The 14,132-nt window shown below is 40.8% G+C and overlaps 1 protein-coding gene across 7 annotated transcripts in view; it reads left to right on the top strand.

Annotated features, from left to right (window-relative positions):
- tenm2a (teneurin transmembrane protein 2a) overlaps positions 1-14,132 on the top strand; it is a 216,847-nt gene that overhangs the window by 47,040 nt on the left and 155,675 nt on the right. For all 7 annotated transcript variants that reach the window (XM_076891346.1, XM_076891339.1, XM_076891347.1 and 4 more), the window contains exon 2: positions 10,611-10,968. In XM_076891346.1, the coding sequence (XP_076747461.1) occupies positions 10,743-10,968 (226 nt within the window). In that variant the 5' untranslated portion in view covers positions 10,611-10,742. The remainder of the gene's footprint in view (positions 1-10,610; positions 10,969-14,132) is intronic.

Genomic DNA, 14,132 nt, shown 5'->3' with positions numbered 1-14,132 from the left:
AATCATCAGAAAATGGAAGACATACAAGACCACTGATAATCTCCCTCGATCTGGGGCTGCACGCAAGATCTCATCCCGTGGGGTCAAAATGATCATGAGAACGGTGAGCAAAGATCCCAGAACCACACGGGGGGACCTGGTGAATGACCTGCAGAGAGCTGGGACCAAAGTAACAAAGGTCACCATCAGTAACACACTACAACGGCAGGGAATCAAATCCCGCAGTGCCAGACGTGTTCCGCTGCTGAAGCCAGTGCATGTCCAGGCCCGTCTGAAGTTTGCCAGAGAGCACATGGATGATACAGCAGAGGATTGGGAGAATGTCATGTGGTCAGATGAAACCAAAGTAGAACTTTTTGGTATAAACTCAACTCGTCGTGTTTGGAGGAAGAAGAATACTGAGTTGCATCCCAAGAACACCATACCTACTGTGAAGCATGGGGGTGGAAACATCATGCTATGGGGCTGTTTTTCTGCCAAGGGGACAGGACGACTGATCCGTGTTAAGGACAGAATGAATGGGGCCATGTATCGTGAGATTTTGAGCCAAAACCTCCTTCCATCTGTGAGAACTTTGAAGATGAAACGAGGCTGGGTCTTCCAACATGACAATGATCCACAACACACCGCCCAGGCAACAAAGGAGTGGCTCCGTAAGAAGCATTTGAAAGTCCTGGAGTGGCCTAGCCAGTCTCCAGACCTCAACCCCATAGAAAATCTGTGGCGGGAGTTGAAAGTCCGTGTTGCTCGGCGACAGCCCCAAAACATCACTGCTCTCGAGAAGATCTGCATGGAGGAATGGGCCAAAATACCAGCTACTGTGTGTGCAAACCTGGTAAAGACCTATAGTAAACGTTTGACCTCTGTTATTGCCAACAAAGGTTATGTTACAAAGTATTGAGTTGTATTTTTGTTATTGACCAAATACTTATTTTTCACCCTGATTTACGAATAAATTCTTTACAAATCCTACCATGTGGATTCATGGATTTTTTTTTTTCACATTCTGTCTCTCACAGTTGAAGTGTACCTCTGGTGCAAATTACTGACCTCTGTCATCATTTTAGGTGGGGGAACTTGCACAATCGGTGGCTGACTAAATACTTTTTTGCCCCACTGTAACTGTGAAAAGACCAAGTTAAACTGTCTTTGTAAATGTAGACATCATTCAGGCTCTACAACTTTGAGTACTTGAATAAGATCATTCAAAAATCTTTCCAATAATGTTAGCAATATATCAGCGTGCCCACATACTGGCACCATTTGCCTGTATTTGTGCTTGCTTGGTTTTTATATCTCATTGAAAGAAAAGTTTTTTTTGAAAAGTTTCCCCGTGAAGAGATGAACCAGAAAATAAACCGAGCCCACTTGTCAGAATTATTACATGTTGCATTTCCAAAATGGAACTTCAGTTATTAAGATTATAGTGTAAAATTAGGATTAACAGCTGGGTGAACACAATTTAAGCAGTGACTTTTTTTTTTTTTTTGCATTATTCATTTGCCATATTGAGGGGAAATGGGATGGAATTGTGTGAAAAACACAAAGAGACTTGGAGAGCAAATTCTAGCTAGCAAATAGGTTTCGTGGAGAGACTGAAGTGCAATGTAAATTTGTAGCAGGTTCTGACTTGTTGCACTGTTTGGGTGTAAAGGCCCTTTAATACAGATAAATACTCAACAAATATTGATTTGTTGGCTCTATGCTGTGTGTATACTAAAACAAGCCAGTACACCCAAGGTGGACCTCTGGCATTTGATGCTTGTGAGTAAAAAAACAATCCACACACATAAAAAAACCTTTTCTCATTTGTTTTCGTAACAGTGTAAGTCTATAATATAAGCCTGGTTTGTTTAGTTAGCCAAGTATATCCTCCCTGCTGTCGCCGCGTCCCATTCCCACAGCTCATTCTCATCTTGTCCGTCATTTCTCCCATGAGTTTTTGAGCTATGTGTAATTACCCAGTTTGTTTGCACCTTGGCTCTAACTGGCTGTCTTGTCACAGCCAGCTTGTGTTCACAGGAAGCATGTGTGTGTGTGCGTGTGTGCGCGCGTGTGCATGAGGGTTTGCATGTGCCAATCAGTCTTTAGCAAATATGGGCGTGACAGGCAAGAGTATGCAACAGTTCTTGTGTGTTTCTCAGCACATGTGTGCGCCACCCCGAGCCCGCTCTGGCAGACATGGAGAGACAGAGAGAGGGACCTTGTCGTTCCTAATCCCTTTGTTTTGAGTCAGATTAGAGCTTTGCGAGGCGTTTGCGAGGCCTGCAGAATGTGGATTTAAGGATTAGTCTAATAAACAGAGGCTCTGTGGCACTCTGCAGCCCAGTGTGGAGATTACACAGGCACCAAGTGCAAGAAAGAGAGAGGGATGGATGCCCCCCCATCCACCCACCACCTCCTCACATCCTTCCTCATTTGTTTTCCATCCTGGCAAATGAGAGGAGAGAGCGAGAAAATGGAAGGTGGATGGGACCTTTCCTCCTCCCAGCAACTGTGAGTCACATATGCAGACTCTGGGGTTGGTAGGCCTAAATCTTATCCTGTACCCATGTACAATCCCAACAATACTTCATAAATACTGGCTGATCAAAGGGGATGTTGCCTCACTCAAACCCAATACTCAGCAGAGCACAAACTAGGCACAGAACAAGGCTCTGCATTGGCTTGAAAGCCTAACACAACTATTAGCTCACTAAGAATTCCATCTTGTCTGTCTGCATTTCTGATTAGCATTTTCCAAAGCCTGTACTACTGGAGATAAATGAATGTGTTCTTGCTTTCCTTTCTATTTCAGTACAGTATGAAAATCAGCTTGCAGGGACATGAAACACGATAGAACTAGGCTCAATTACGGAGAATATATCTTGCTTTATTTTTCTAGGTGACCTTATTGTTGCATAGCAGTGCAGATGAAAGGCAGCCTAATTTGTAAACTCTACTACAGACTCATTATGTGTACACTTGCTAATGATTGTTTCAAAATCTGAAATATGGAAGTTTGCCGCACATCACTGCACTCAGATGCTGCATTGTAAAGTAGTTAAACCCAGAATGTACACAGTAATCAAACACGGGTACCATTACAATTATCATGTAAATCTGACAGCTTCATGCATCTCCAACCTGATATTATTCTTAAAATGTAATTTATTTTCTTGTGTGTGAAAATCAGCAATGCTTTGAAGAAAATGTGTTTCAGCAGAAAGTTTTTTTTCCAAGATTGCCCTTTAAGCGAACTCAGAAACAAACCTTTGTGTGCTAAACAAGTGAACTGAAAGGCTTGTAGCGTGCGCTGCAGCTAAGCCATTAGCTTAGCAAAGTACCAGGTGAAATAGCTAATAGCGCTTAAGCCTAAAACGATCTGAAGATCTGGATATAACAGTCATGTCATGTACCTTACTTGACCAGCGTGGAGGTAGATGAAGCAGTAGCATTTTATTTTGAAGAAAGATATACTGAAGGGTGATAGATCAATGTGTTAGCCTGCTAACGCTAGCAAACAAGTGTTCACTTCCTTAACTAGTCTGGCTAACTGGAATTCAGTACCGGCTAGTCAACAGACTGACAGTCTGCCAAGCTATGTAGTTATTAAAGAGTTGTCTCTGTAGATGAAAATCCTATGATGCCACTAACTAACGCTGCTCTTTAAAACTGAAAGCACTTGAGTATAATTCACTTCCATTAATGCTGATGAACAGCTAAAATTTGGTCACTATGTTTTGAACTGCCATAAGACGTGCAACGTCTTGGTATTTTAGCAGCAATACCTTTTTTGTTTGTTGTTAGTAAATAAAATTAAAAAGAGAAAAAAAATTCTTGCCCTTGAACAAACCGAATACGTTGTGCTTTTGAACTGCAATGAGACTGTGTTGGCATTTCAGTGTCAATATCTTATTTATTATTATTGTATTTTTTGCATCTGTGTTGCAATTTTCTACAATGGAAGCAATTTTCTTTTTCACTAAGTTTGTGTGGTTTGTCAACAACACAAACAAATAATGACAGAACCAGTGAATACAACGACTGATCACTCATAATAAGCAAGTGATTTTTACCTATTTGGCTCAAAGAGGTGTTGGAGGTAATGATGCGAGGTTTGTGGAAGAGAGAGAGCGAGGGATGAGATGTTTCCTGTCCTGCACCCCTCAGCTGCTGGCTCGCAAAGCACCTTGGATCCAAAATGGAGTTGTAGTTTCCAGTTGAACTGGAGCCATCCAAGCATGCGTCCATCCGTTTGCCTTGTGTGTATACTGTACGTGTGAGTCTACACACCTTTTTGTGTGAATATTCAAAGCCACCCGAGATCGAAGACATGATTAATGGCTGTTCGTGGTGAGGAGCCTCTCCGTCGGGGCGCAGTGCAGAGCTCATAGACGGAGCGCTTGAGTGTGAGTTGTACGACGAATAATGGAGGTCGCAGTGCACTGATAAAATTGTATAAATACAGGAATATTTATCTGCTGAAGCTCCTATTAGCCTTTGACACAGAAACACGCGTTTATTTTTACAACATTAACTTGTTATCTGTAAATGAAACTTGAATTCTGATATATAAAATAAGAAATTAAGTGATTTTTTTTTTTATTACTACACATTCTAAAAACTAATTACTATGATTCACCTTTACTTGTATTCAGCACAGAAAAGAAAAGATTTTACAGTGAAAAGAACAAATTATATGTTAGGCTAATAAGGATTTACACCTACACATCGGATGTCAAGTACACGCTGCTTTTAGGGGAAATCTGAACATGTAATTGAATGCTTTGATGAACTGTGCATATAGTATTTCCATTTAAAGCATATTTGGACTTTGACTTGGATGTTCACTCCTGAAGTCAAGATGCACAGAGGCTTTGTGGCGATGTATAATTGAGTATGAGTTTCATTCAAGGATTTGTTTTCCGTCTTTATTCTCTCGCAACCTCTCTGTACTCAGCTCTCTTCTTGCCTCCTCTTTTGTTTTTTCTCAGTCACTCCGTGTCTTCCTCTCTTTGTCTTTGTGAACAAACTGCGTAAACAACTTAATTTGAGCAGCGGCACAAAAACAGCAGAAAATTGAAGCCAAACGCTTTATAGCCACAATTTTGTCTTTTGTGATAACAGGGCCAGGTTTTCAATAGGCCATCTTTTGCTATACAAATTCCATTCAAATTTTTAAAAACCCACAAAAAATCCCCCACAAAAAAACACAAGAGCGAGCGATAGAGAGAGAAAGAGATCATGAGAGGGAGAGAGAGACGGGGAAAGAAAAAGACACCAAATGAACAACTTCATCTCCTGTTGACAAAGAGTGCTGGAAGAGTGGATAAATTTTCTGATGGAAAGGCTCCATGCTGTGTTTTATCAGGCTTTTAGCTGCCAGTCTTGTTGGCTGATTGCTGCTTTTGGTGTGGTTACAATTGAATTAAATGAGCCAGGTAATGGCTGTGTTACAGGCTCCTCTAATGCAATGATAAGAAGCTAAAATAAAGATAAGACTAGATAAGATCAGATGAGATGCTTATAGGATATAAAAGATTAAAAAGTACATTGAAGGAGTAACAAAAAACAGTAATAATTATTCTTATGTTTGATGCTTTAAAGAAGCATAAAAATATTAAACCTTCACAGAACAAAAGAAAAGCTATATAACAGAATCAAATCCTCATGCATAAAATTGGATGTGATGTAATTACATGGTTTTAGTTAAACGAGAAATGGAGTAAATGAAGTTTTACTATGGATAAAACAGCTGTAAATACATTTAACAGGTTCAACATACTATATAGAAGTGTAAGTTACAGGTAATATTATAATGTAGCACTACTTTAGTGTTCTATTTCTTGAAAACCCGTTTAAGCATCTCATCTAACAAAACAAAAATAGGACATGTACTTTTCTGTATTTTCTGATATGAACAATTATTGAGACTTATAATATTCTCAATAATGCAAGTGCACAACTCTTAGAGCTAAGAACAACAACAGCTATTTCTGGTGTCTTGTAAGAAGAAGTCAGCAGAGTGAACATGCCCTATTTGTAACCTCCTGGTTGGCTGCAGTAGGAGTCATCTGGTCAGGAAGCCTCCCACAGTGTGATGGCCCTAAACAGCATCTATACTAGCGCTCACACATCGCCTCCGTGCTTATTTGTATGATAAATGTGAGCAGTGGCTGGATGGAAGATTTGCAGCTAATTGTTTTCGGCGATCGTGCCAGTCTACCTGTAATCATCAGAAAACAGAGCAAAGGATTGAGGTCTGAGTCCGGTCAAATGTATCCAGCATGTTCCCAGAGCTGGATATCTCGGTAATGGTTTCCTGAGGCAGATTTGTGTCACGATGGAACAATACCTGTGGCAATTTCAAGGCACAAATGCACCAATTTGCCCACTGATTAGTAGGTCTTATTCACTTTAACCTCCCACCCCCATATTCTGCTAGTTTGATAGAATAGTTTGCGAGAAAACAGGAAGGGAGAATTGGGATTTGTTCACGACTTAATATGTCACTTGTGTTTCGATTGTGCCAGGTGAAGAAAATGAAGCCTCATTTTGATCCATAAGAACTGAATCTTCATTGTCTGTTACTTTGCTTTCCTTGATATTTGGTTTTTGTTCTTTAGGAGGTTGTTAAGGTTGAACACAAAACCGTCTTGTTTGATACTTGCTAATCCACTGATGTCATTAACATCCTATTAACTGGGTGTGATTTCTAGTTACAGTGGATTTACATTGTGCGCTCCATATTTCTTTTTTTCCCCCTTCAAAGCTGTTATTTGCAGAGAAAAGGCCATTATCTGCACCAAACTTCACCTCTGTAATTTCCAAAATGAATTCCCCGCCCTCCCTGTCATCTTCCAATTACATTTCTCATTCTGCCTGGATTTCATGGTCACTTCACGGTTGCATGCATGTCTCTTTTCTCCTTCATCTAACCACGCTTTCTTGCCTGTCAAGGAGACGCGGCTGTTTTGCAGGCTCGCGCACGTCTTTCTATAGTTTTGCATTTATGCGTGTGTTTGTCTGTCTGCTGAGTCTGTGTGGGTGTCTGCACTTAAATATGCATGCACATACGTGCTAGCGTACCATGGAGTTGTGGTATGCGAACAGTCAGAATGACAGTAAGTCATTGTACTTCTGATAAATGAGATGATCTGCCTCGTTGTGACGATCTGGGGGGTTGGACTGTTGTCGCTGGAGTAATTAACTAAGAAAAGTTTGCCTGTATGTGCTTCAGTGACCTTGAGGAAACACCTGGCTGGATGGGATGTGATTGATAATGTGTTCCAGATCTCAAGGTTGTTTCCCTTAGCTTCCTCCAGTCTATCCATCAGCCCGCTATTGTGTGTCTTCTCTTCTGCTTCTACTATTTTTTTCCATTAAAAAGTAAAATCACAAAATCCAGTTTATGACATCACAACTCAGTGTGTAAGGCTCACGCCTAAAGCTTAGACCTTTGGATGACTAAAGGGAAATTTTCCACTTACGACAGATGAGTGTTCATATTCGCAGTTTATTCTGTACAGTGAAGCTCAACTGTACAGACAGTACAGTCTGCATCATTAGTGTAATTCTGTTTTCTCAGCCGATTTGACATCCAAGTTTTCATCTGATGTAAAGTGACCAACTTTTGCCTATATTTTTGGCTCAGTATATGCTGGTAGACCAGCATTAATGTGCCATTGCACTGGCTCAGAAACTCTACAGTACACCACAGATATTCCCTCATTTGACGTTTTTAACGATGGCAGCGGACAGAGCTGTCAGTCCGGAATCTACCATACTCGATCAAGTTTAGAGCTGTGCGACTGCAAAGGCCATGGCATATGATTCACATCCGTTTTATACATTTCAAACCATTCAGTGACCCGTCATGCCCTATAGATGGTGGCATTGTCACCCTGGAAGAGACCACTCCCGTGAGGATAGAAATGTGAAGGGGTGGGATAAATCTGATCGCACAGAGTACCGCTGTATTCGTTTGTGGTCACACGTCTGTCAAGTAGACCTAAACCATTCCAGCAGAATGCCCAGGAGCATACACAAGAGCTCTTCACTTTAAAGATCAATGGGGTACTTTCTGGTTTTGTTTTTTCCTTTAATTTGTCACCCACCTGTGCACACCCACAGCTCCACACGGAGACTCGTTGGGCCATTATTTCTTTAACCCCAGTCTGAATGTCCCCACATTTTCTGAGCCAGTATCGCTCTCTATTTCCTCGCCCTCCATTCAAGGTACAAACACATTAAGGTCGAACTCCTAATAGCCTGTGTGATGGATGCCCAAGCATAATGAGCTCTTTATGAGACTTAATACCTACTGTTAATCAATGGACATAGCAGGGCACTTTTCAATACTACCTTCTAAGCATTTTAAAATGAGCCCTCATTGAATAGATTGACTCACATTCTGTATACTTGTCTCTCCTTCTCCTCTCTCTTCTAATTCTTCCTCTGCTCCTGCATGTAATTAATTACATCACATATTCAAAAAAGAAATGATGCCTGTCCTTTAGAGATGCCCTTGTCTGCTCTCATATTGATAAAAACTATTAAGACTGAACAGTATTTTTGGTGCAAATGCAATGCAACGCTGTAATTCTGTGGGTGGATCGGACTTTTTTCAGCCTCAAGTAATGGAACCATGGGTTCATTACCATAAATATCCCATAGTAGCTATAGCTGGAGGAAGGGTGCCTGTCAATTACAGCTGGCTGTTTGGTTGTTGTCATATCATTGTACTTTGATCCTTGGACGCCAGCGTAATGCATTCCACAAGGCTGCAAAACTTGCATCAAGCTTTATTAGCGTCATTATCGTATCATAGACGCAGTGTCATAATACAAATGTTTAGTTGCCTTACAGGCTGTTTTACAGTTTATGTCAAGTTTAGGAGACTCTGTTGTCTCAGGTATCGCTGGACTGAATATGTGTGTTAGCGATGTTCTGTTTGCGTGTATCTGTGTTTGGGTGTGTTTGATTATCCCTCAAAGCCTCTAAGGGAGCCGGATTCATTCCCACTCTGATAATGAGGGAGAGACTAGCAATGCCCTCAAGTCATTTCTCCTCTTCTTCCATCCTTCCTGTTGCTTTTCTTTCTTTCTTTCTTGCCTTTTGCATCTTCTTTTATTATTATTTCTTTTTAGTCTCGATAATGCACCTGCACTTGTCCACTTTCGTTGTGTGCATACCTCCGCCAGCATTGGTTTAGGATGACCGCATTTGAGTCCCTCTCTGTTCTAATAGATTTAAATGCCGTCTGACCATTTTTCATCAGCGCGGTCAATGGCTGACTGTCTCTGTGGACCACAGTGCTAACAGCTCTGTTTCGCCCTGCAAAGCGTAAGCGCAACAGGGATGCTCTGAAAAAAGGAAGGGAAGCAAATTAGAGGAGCCACCTTAGACTGAAGGAAAACATCTGCACCAAATAATTCTCTTTAGTGATGGATTGCACATTTTTTCATTCAGTTAATATTTAAGTTTAATAAAAAAGACTGGAAATTTATATCGTCTGATTCATCGCTTTCCTAAAGTGCAATAAACTATATATTTAAGGACTTGGGAGTTTTTAATAGCAGAGGTTGGCAGCATTCACTCCTGTGCAGTAATAAAGGAATTAGTGTGTATTTATAAAGGTAATATACAGTTTTACTAAATGTACCCACCTAAAGAACTAAAAGGGAGCTTTGTGTATGTGAGGGAGGGCGAGCATGCACCAGGAAGATTATGTGATATGCCTCCGTATGTTCAATGTGCACCACGTGAACACATGTTTTAGATGAAAACAAAACAAAATCTGAAATGCGAGCTTTGACTGTAGGATACATAATAATACATCTCAGTGAACAAAACCAGTTTATGTACATTAATAAAAGCAAAGCTTAGCTGTGCACAATTTCACTGGGATACCTGTGTATGGGAAATTACTAGTGCATGAAAGAGAAGGAAAGTCCTTGGTGCGCAGCTCCACGAGCTGGCAGTGCTCCCTTGGTCTGGTTATGATGAGCCAGGCTCAGAAGAGTTGTGGTTTCGTGTGTGTGTGTGTGTGTGTGTGTGTGTGTGTGTGTGTGTGTGTGTGTGTACAGGTTGAAGAAAAAGCGGTTTGTTTTCCTTGCGGAGTTGAGAACTTGCCTTGTTGCTCTTGTTGCTTGCTCGGTAAAGTTTGCTGGAAGACTTTGTGTTGTGGCTGCTGTTACTAATTAAAAGAGAACCATCAAAGACATGAGAGGGGTCAGAGAGTAAAAGTAGAAAGGAAGAGAAACAATGGGGACTTGGGGGTTTTATTGCCCTGCTATCAAGTTACAGTTGCAGTAAGTGACTGGAGGAGCGGTGTGACTCTTTCCTTTTTAGTTCACCTTAATCACACAAATTAACAAGTTAATCTGTGGAAATCCTAATGGTACCTACAATAGCCTTACTTATCCTGCATCAATACTCTAATGTGTTTTATATTTGCCTGGCTACTCATGTCCACTCATGCTGTTTGCTCCTGTCTTACTTTGTCTGTATATTCTGCTGGGAGTGCGAGGCGAGAGTGAGTCACAGCAGTGCATCCATTAATTTTAGACCTGTCTCTGTCTTTTCCCATCTCTCCATCTCTTCCTCTTCCTGTCTCTGTTTTCCAGGTGACTGAAGTGGAGACTGACATTAGGGAGGCCCTTAGGAGAGCCCTTCCTCTCCCGTCACTGCCTTCTCCTCCGTCTACTCTGTCTTCTTCTCGCTGCATTCAACCCCCCCCCCCCACACACAACATCAGCATGGATCTGAAGGACCGCAGAAATCGCTCACTGACCAGGGGCCGCTGCTCCAAAGACTCCCAGTATAACACCTCCTCCCTGGACGCCGATGAGTGTCGTGTGCCTACCCAGAAGTCCTACAGCTCGAGTGAAACGCTCAAGGCCTTCGACCATGAGCAGAGGCTGCACTACGGCGGGTGTGTGACGGACCTGGTTCACCATGAAGCTGATGAGTATTCTAGGCAAGGTCAGTTTGCCCTAAAATCCCCTGTACATATATATATTTATGCACCCACTCTATGCTGGACTCAAGACATTACTGAGAAAATCATGTACCTTTATGACCTCAAAGGACATCTGTTTTGGGAAACACACTTATTTGCTTTTTTGCTTATTTGCCCAAAGGTTAGAAATCCACCTAACGAGACCTAAGAGGCTTATTTATGTATTCAGATAAAAATAATGATATAAAAATAACATGCTGTTGGCTAAGAAGGTGTATTGAATTATGTCTTATTTTTGCACATTGCATATACACTGAGCAAATGCAACACAATAAACAGCTATAGCAGGGCTGTCAAACATAAGGCCAGGGACCAGAATCGGCCTCACAAAGACTCCAATCAGGCGCACTGGTTTACAGCTTTTCCACTCAATAAAGGACCCTCCTCAATTGCCATTCATACTACACTAAAGTAATCAAGTAACAGATTAAATGACAGAAAAGTTCTTGTTTTTCTACTTTCTACTAAAAGGGGCATTGTCTGTGAATTTATTAAAAATGTATATTTTATTGCAGTTCTGGTAGTTCAGTAGGCAAGGAATGATGAACTAACAGAACTTTTTCTGTAATTTTACACATTTATAATGGTCACTGGTCCGGCCTACTTAACATCAAAGTCGTATGTAGCCCATGATGTAAAATGAGTTTGACATTTCTGTGATATAGCATCTCTTTGTTTTTCTATTTGTACCTTCGTTGCCTTAAATATTTTAGGGCAATGAAGCAAAGGTTCAGATTCATTCAGCAAAAGAGCAATAACACATTTCCCAAAGTGTCATATGATTTTTTGGAATAACAATTTGCATTATGCATAATTTACCTGCATAAAATACAGCTTTGTATTAAGCATAAAAGAGAGTTTGGGTTTTTTTTGCAGGCAATATGCATCCAGGGTAATAGGAGATGACGACTACTAATTGAGATTAAAAAGCGAAACTCAAAGCTCTTGGGGGTAACATTTCCCTGTCAAAATCTGAACAATTATTTCTGATGCCTGCGTAACTCCAGTATTGTTCTGTCCAGCACAGGTGGGTGAACCTAGCGCAGTCATAGATTTCAAAAGCCTTTCCACTCCTTTTCTGTGATCCAGCATTACGTAAAAAAAAAATTCTATCACATTGTGAACGGCCACGTTGTTGCATGTGAAAAAGGCTTCCAGCTGTACGTTACTTTTAGCCACTATGCGTTTTTTGCTTCTGTTAGCAAGCTGTTAATGTAATCAGATCCTGCACTTTGCGGAGGAGGACCAAAGCAGACCTTTAACACTGGCAAGGCTGTCATAATGAACTTCTGTATCCCCCAGTGAGCAAGCTAGCCGATAGGCCGATAGGTCATTTTTAAAGGGGTGGGTCAGCCTTCGTAGCCCATGTCTTTAAACTGTGTGTGTATGTGTATGTGTGGATTTGTGTGTGCGTGTGTACGTGTATTGCAGGGGGACATGAAACAGGCAGTATTGATCCTTGGCTAGTGAAAGGAGTCAGACTCAATGGGATTGATCTCTACTAAGCTCTGTTTTCTCTGCATGGACACAGACAGAGGAGGAAGCCAGCTCAGAGTAATACAACACTACAATGCCTACGATAGATAAAAAACAAAATCCCCCCCACCTCCGTCAAACAAATGCATAAATAAATGTGTATAGTATGTTGAAGAATCCTTGGTGGTTTTTTGCAAATAGAATATCGTCATTAAAGCTTTAAAGAAAAGGTGTAAAGCTACGGTAGTAGCTTCTAACTGCATGTGGTCTCAAGAAATTTGAGAAATGGATCAATCGGGCAGTAGTTTAAAGAAGAAAATGTGCAATGGCACACTCACAGGGGAGAAAGGTTTTGGAAGAAAGGAATACAACAGAAGAACATACTTCTTCTGAGGCAAAGGTAACAGCAGAAAATGGAGGATTGATTGGCAGAATGGATGAAAGACTGGAAGCAGTGGTGTGTGTAGATTCGGACACACTCCAATGCTGCACTGAGCTGACCTCACACCAGGCAATAGCTGGTCGATACCAAAGTCCTCTCAGCCTATCGGCTCCCTCGAAAGCCCAGAGCCGCAGATGCATCGTGGGAAGTGTGGCCACAGGAGACCAACAGTGTTGCAGCACCATATGGACTGTGACACTACGGGAGGAGGCATGGTGCTGGAAGGATGGAGAAAGAGAAGGAGTTGAGTGTGAGAAAGATAGAGCGAAAGAAGCAGCAGACAGAGTTTCCATGATCCTCCAACTAGATATTTTTATAACTAGTATGTGAGATAACGAGGGATGGAAACAATGTGTTCATATTTTGTCGTTATCAAGTACTTTAGCGGTAAGATAGAAAGAAGCGAGATACTTTATTTTCCTTACAGATAGTAGCTGGTAGACTCAGAATATTGACTTTTTGTTCTATTGATTTTCTAAAAAGAAAAAAACCTAAATAAACCCAAGGAGGAACAGTTTGATATCTGAAACTGATTTGTAGTATTATTGATTAATAGCTGATAAAATCACACGAAAAATACGATCAGCTGTGATCGAGTAGGTAAGCCATCCTGGCATTTTTCTATTTTGTGTTGTCAAGACGTTCTGAGGTCATCTAAAGATTTTCTCACATTTTTATTTTTGCTTTAATGGTTCTGTGTAACACAAACCAATTTGCAGTTCTGTCGTGTGCTAATGCATATTGACTCACCCTTACAGCTGTCATTAGAGTCATGTGTAAGAAAGCAAAGCTTGAGTCGAGCACAGGTGGGAATAGGGCACCCACTGAGCTCAGATGTGCATGTGATATGTGATGTGCAAGTTTTTTGAATATATACCAGTAGTTTAAAGGTAAATGCAGACTCAGTTTATATTGTCTTTTAGAATAACTAATAATCAAATAATGGTTTTTACTGTCTTGTTCCTTTACATGTAAATGAATACATGGAAATACTGTATATATGGAAAAAACAGAGTTTTCACAATTATAAGAAGCTTTGAAGTCTGTATTTGGTATAACCACCTTTCTTCTTCAACATAGCCTGAACTTTCTCAGGCAAGATTTCTTGTAGTTTTTGTAAGAAGTATTCATGAATGGATTTGGATTTTAGCTGCCTTTTGTTCCAATCCCTCTCATGATGATCCCTTACTGCTTCAATAATATTGATAA

This window comes from Maylandia zebra, linkage group LG2, assembly GCF_041146795.1.
Source record: "Maylandia zebra isolate NMK-2024a linkage group LG2, Mzebra_GT3a, whole genome shotgun sequence".
Classification (NCBI taxonomy): Eukaryota; Metazoa; Chordata; class Actinopteri; order Cichliformes; family Cichlidae; genus Maylandia; species Maylandia zebra.
This window is presented reverse-complemented; position numbering and strand designations above follow the sequence as displayed.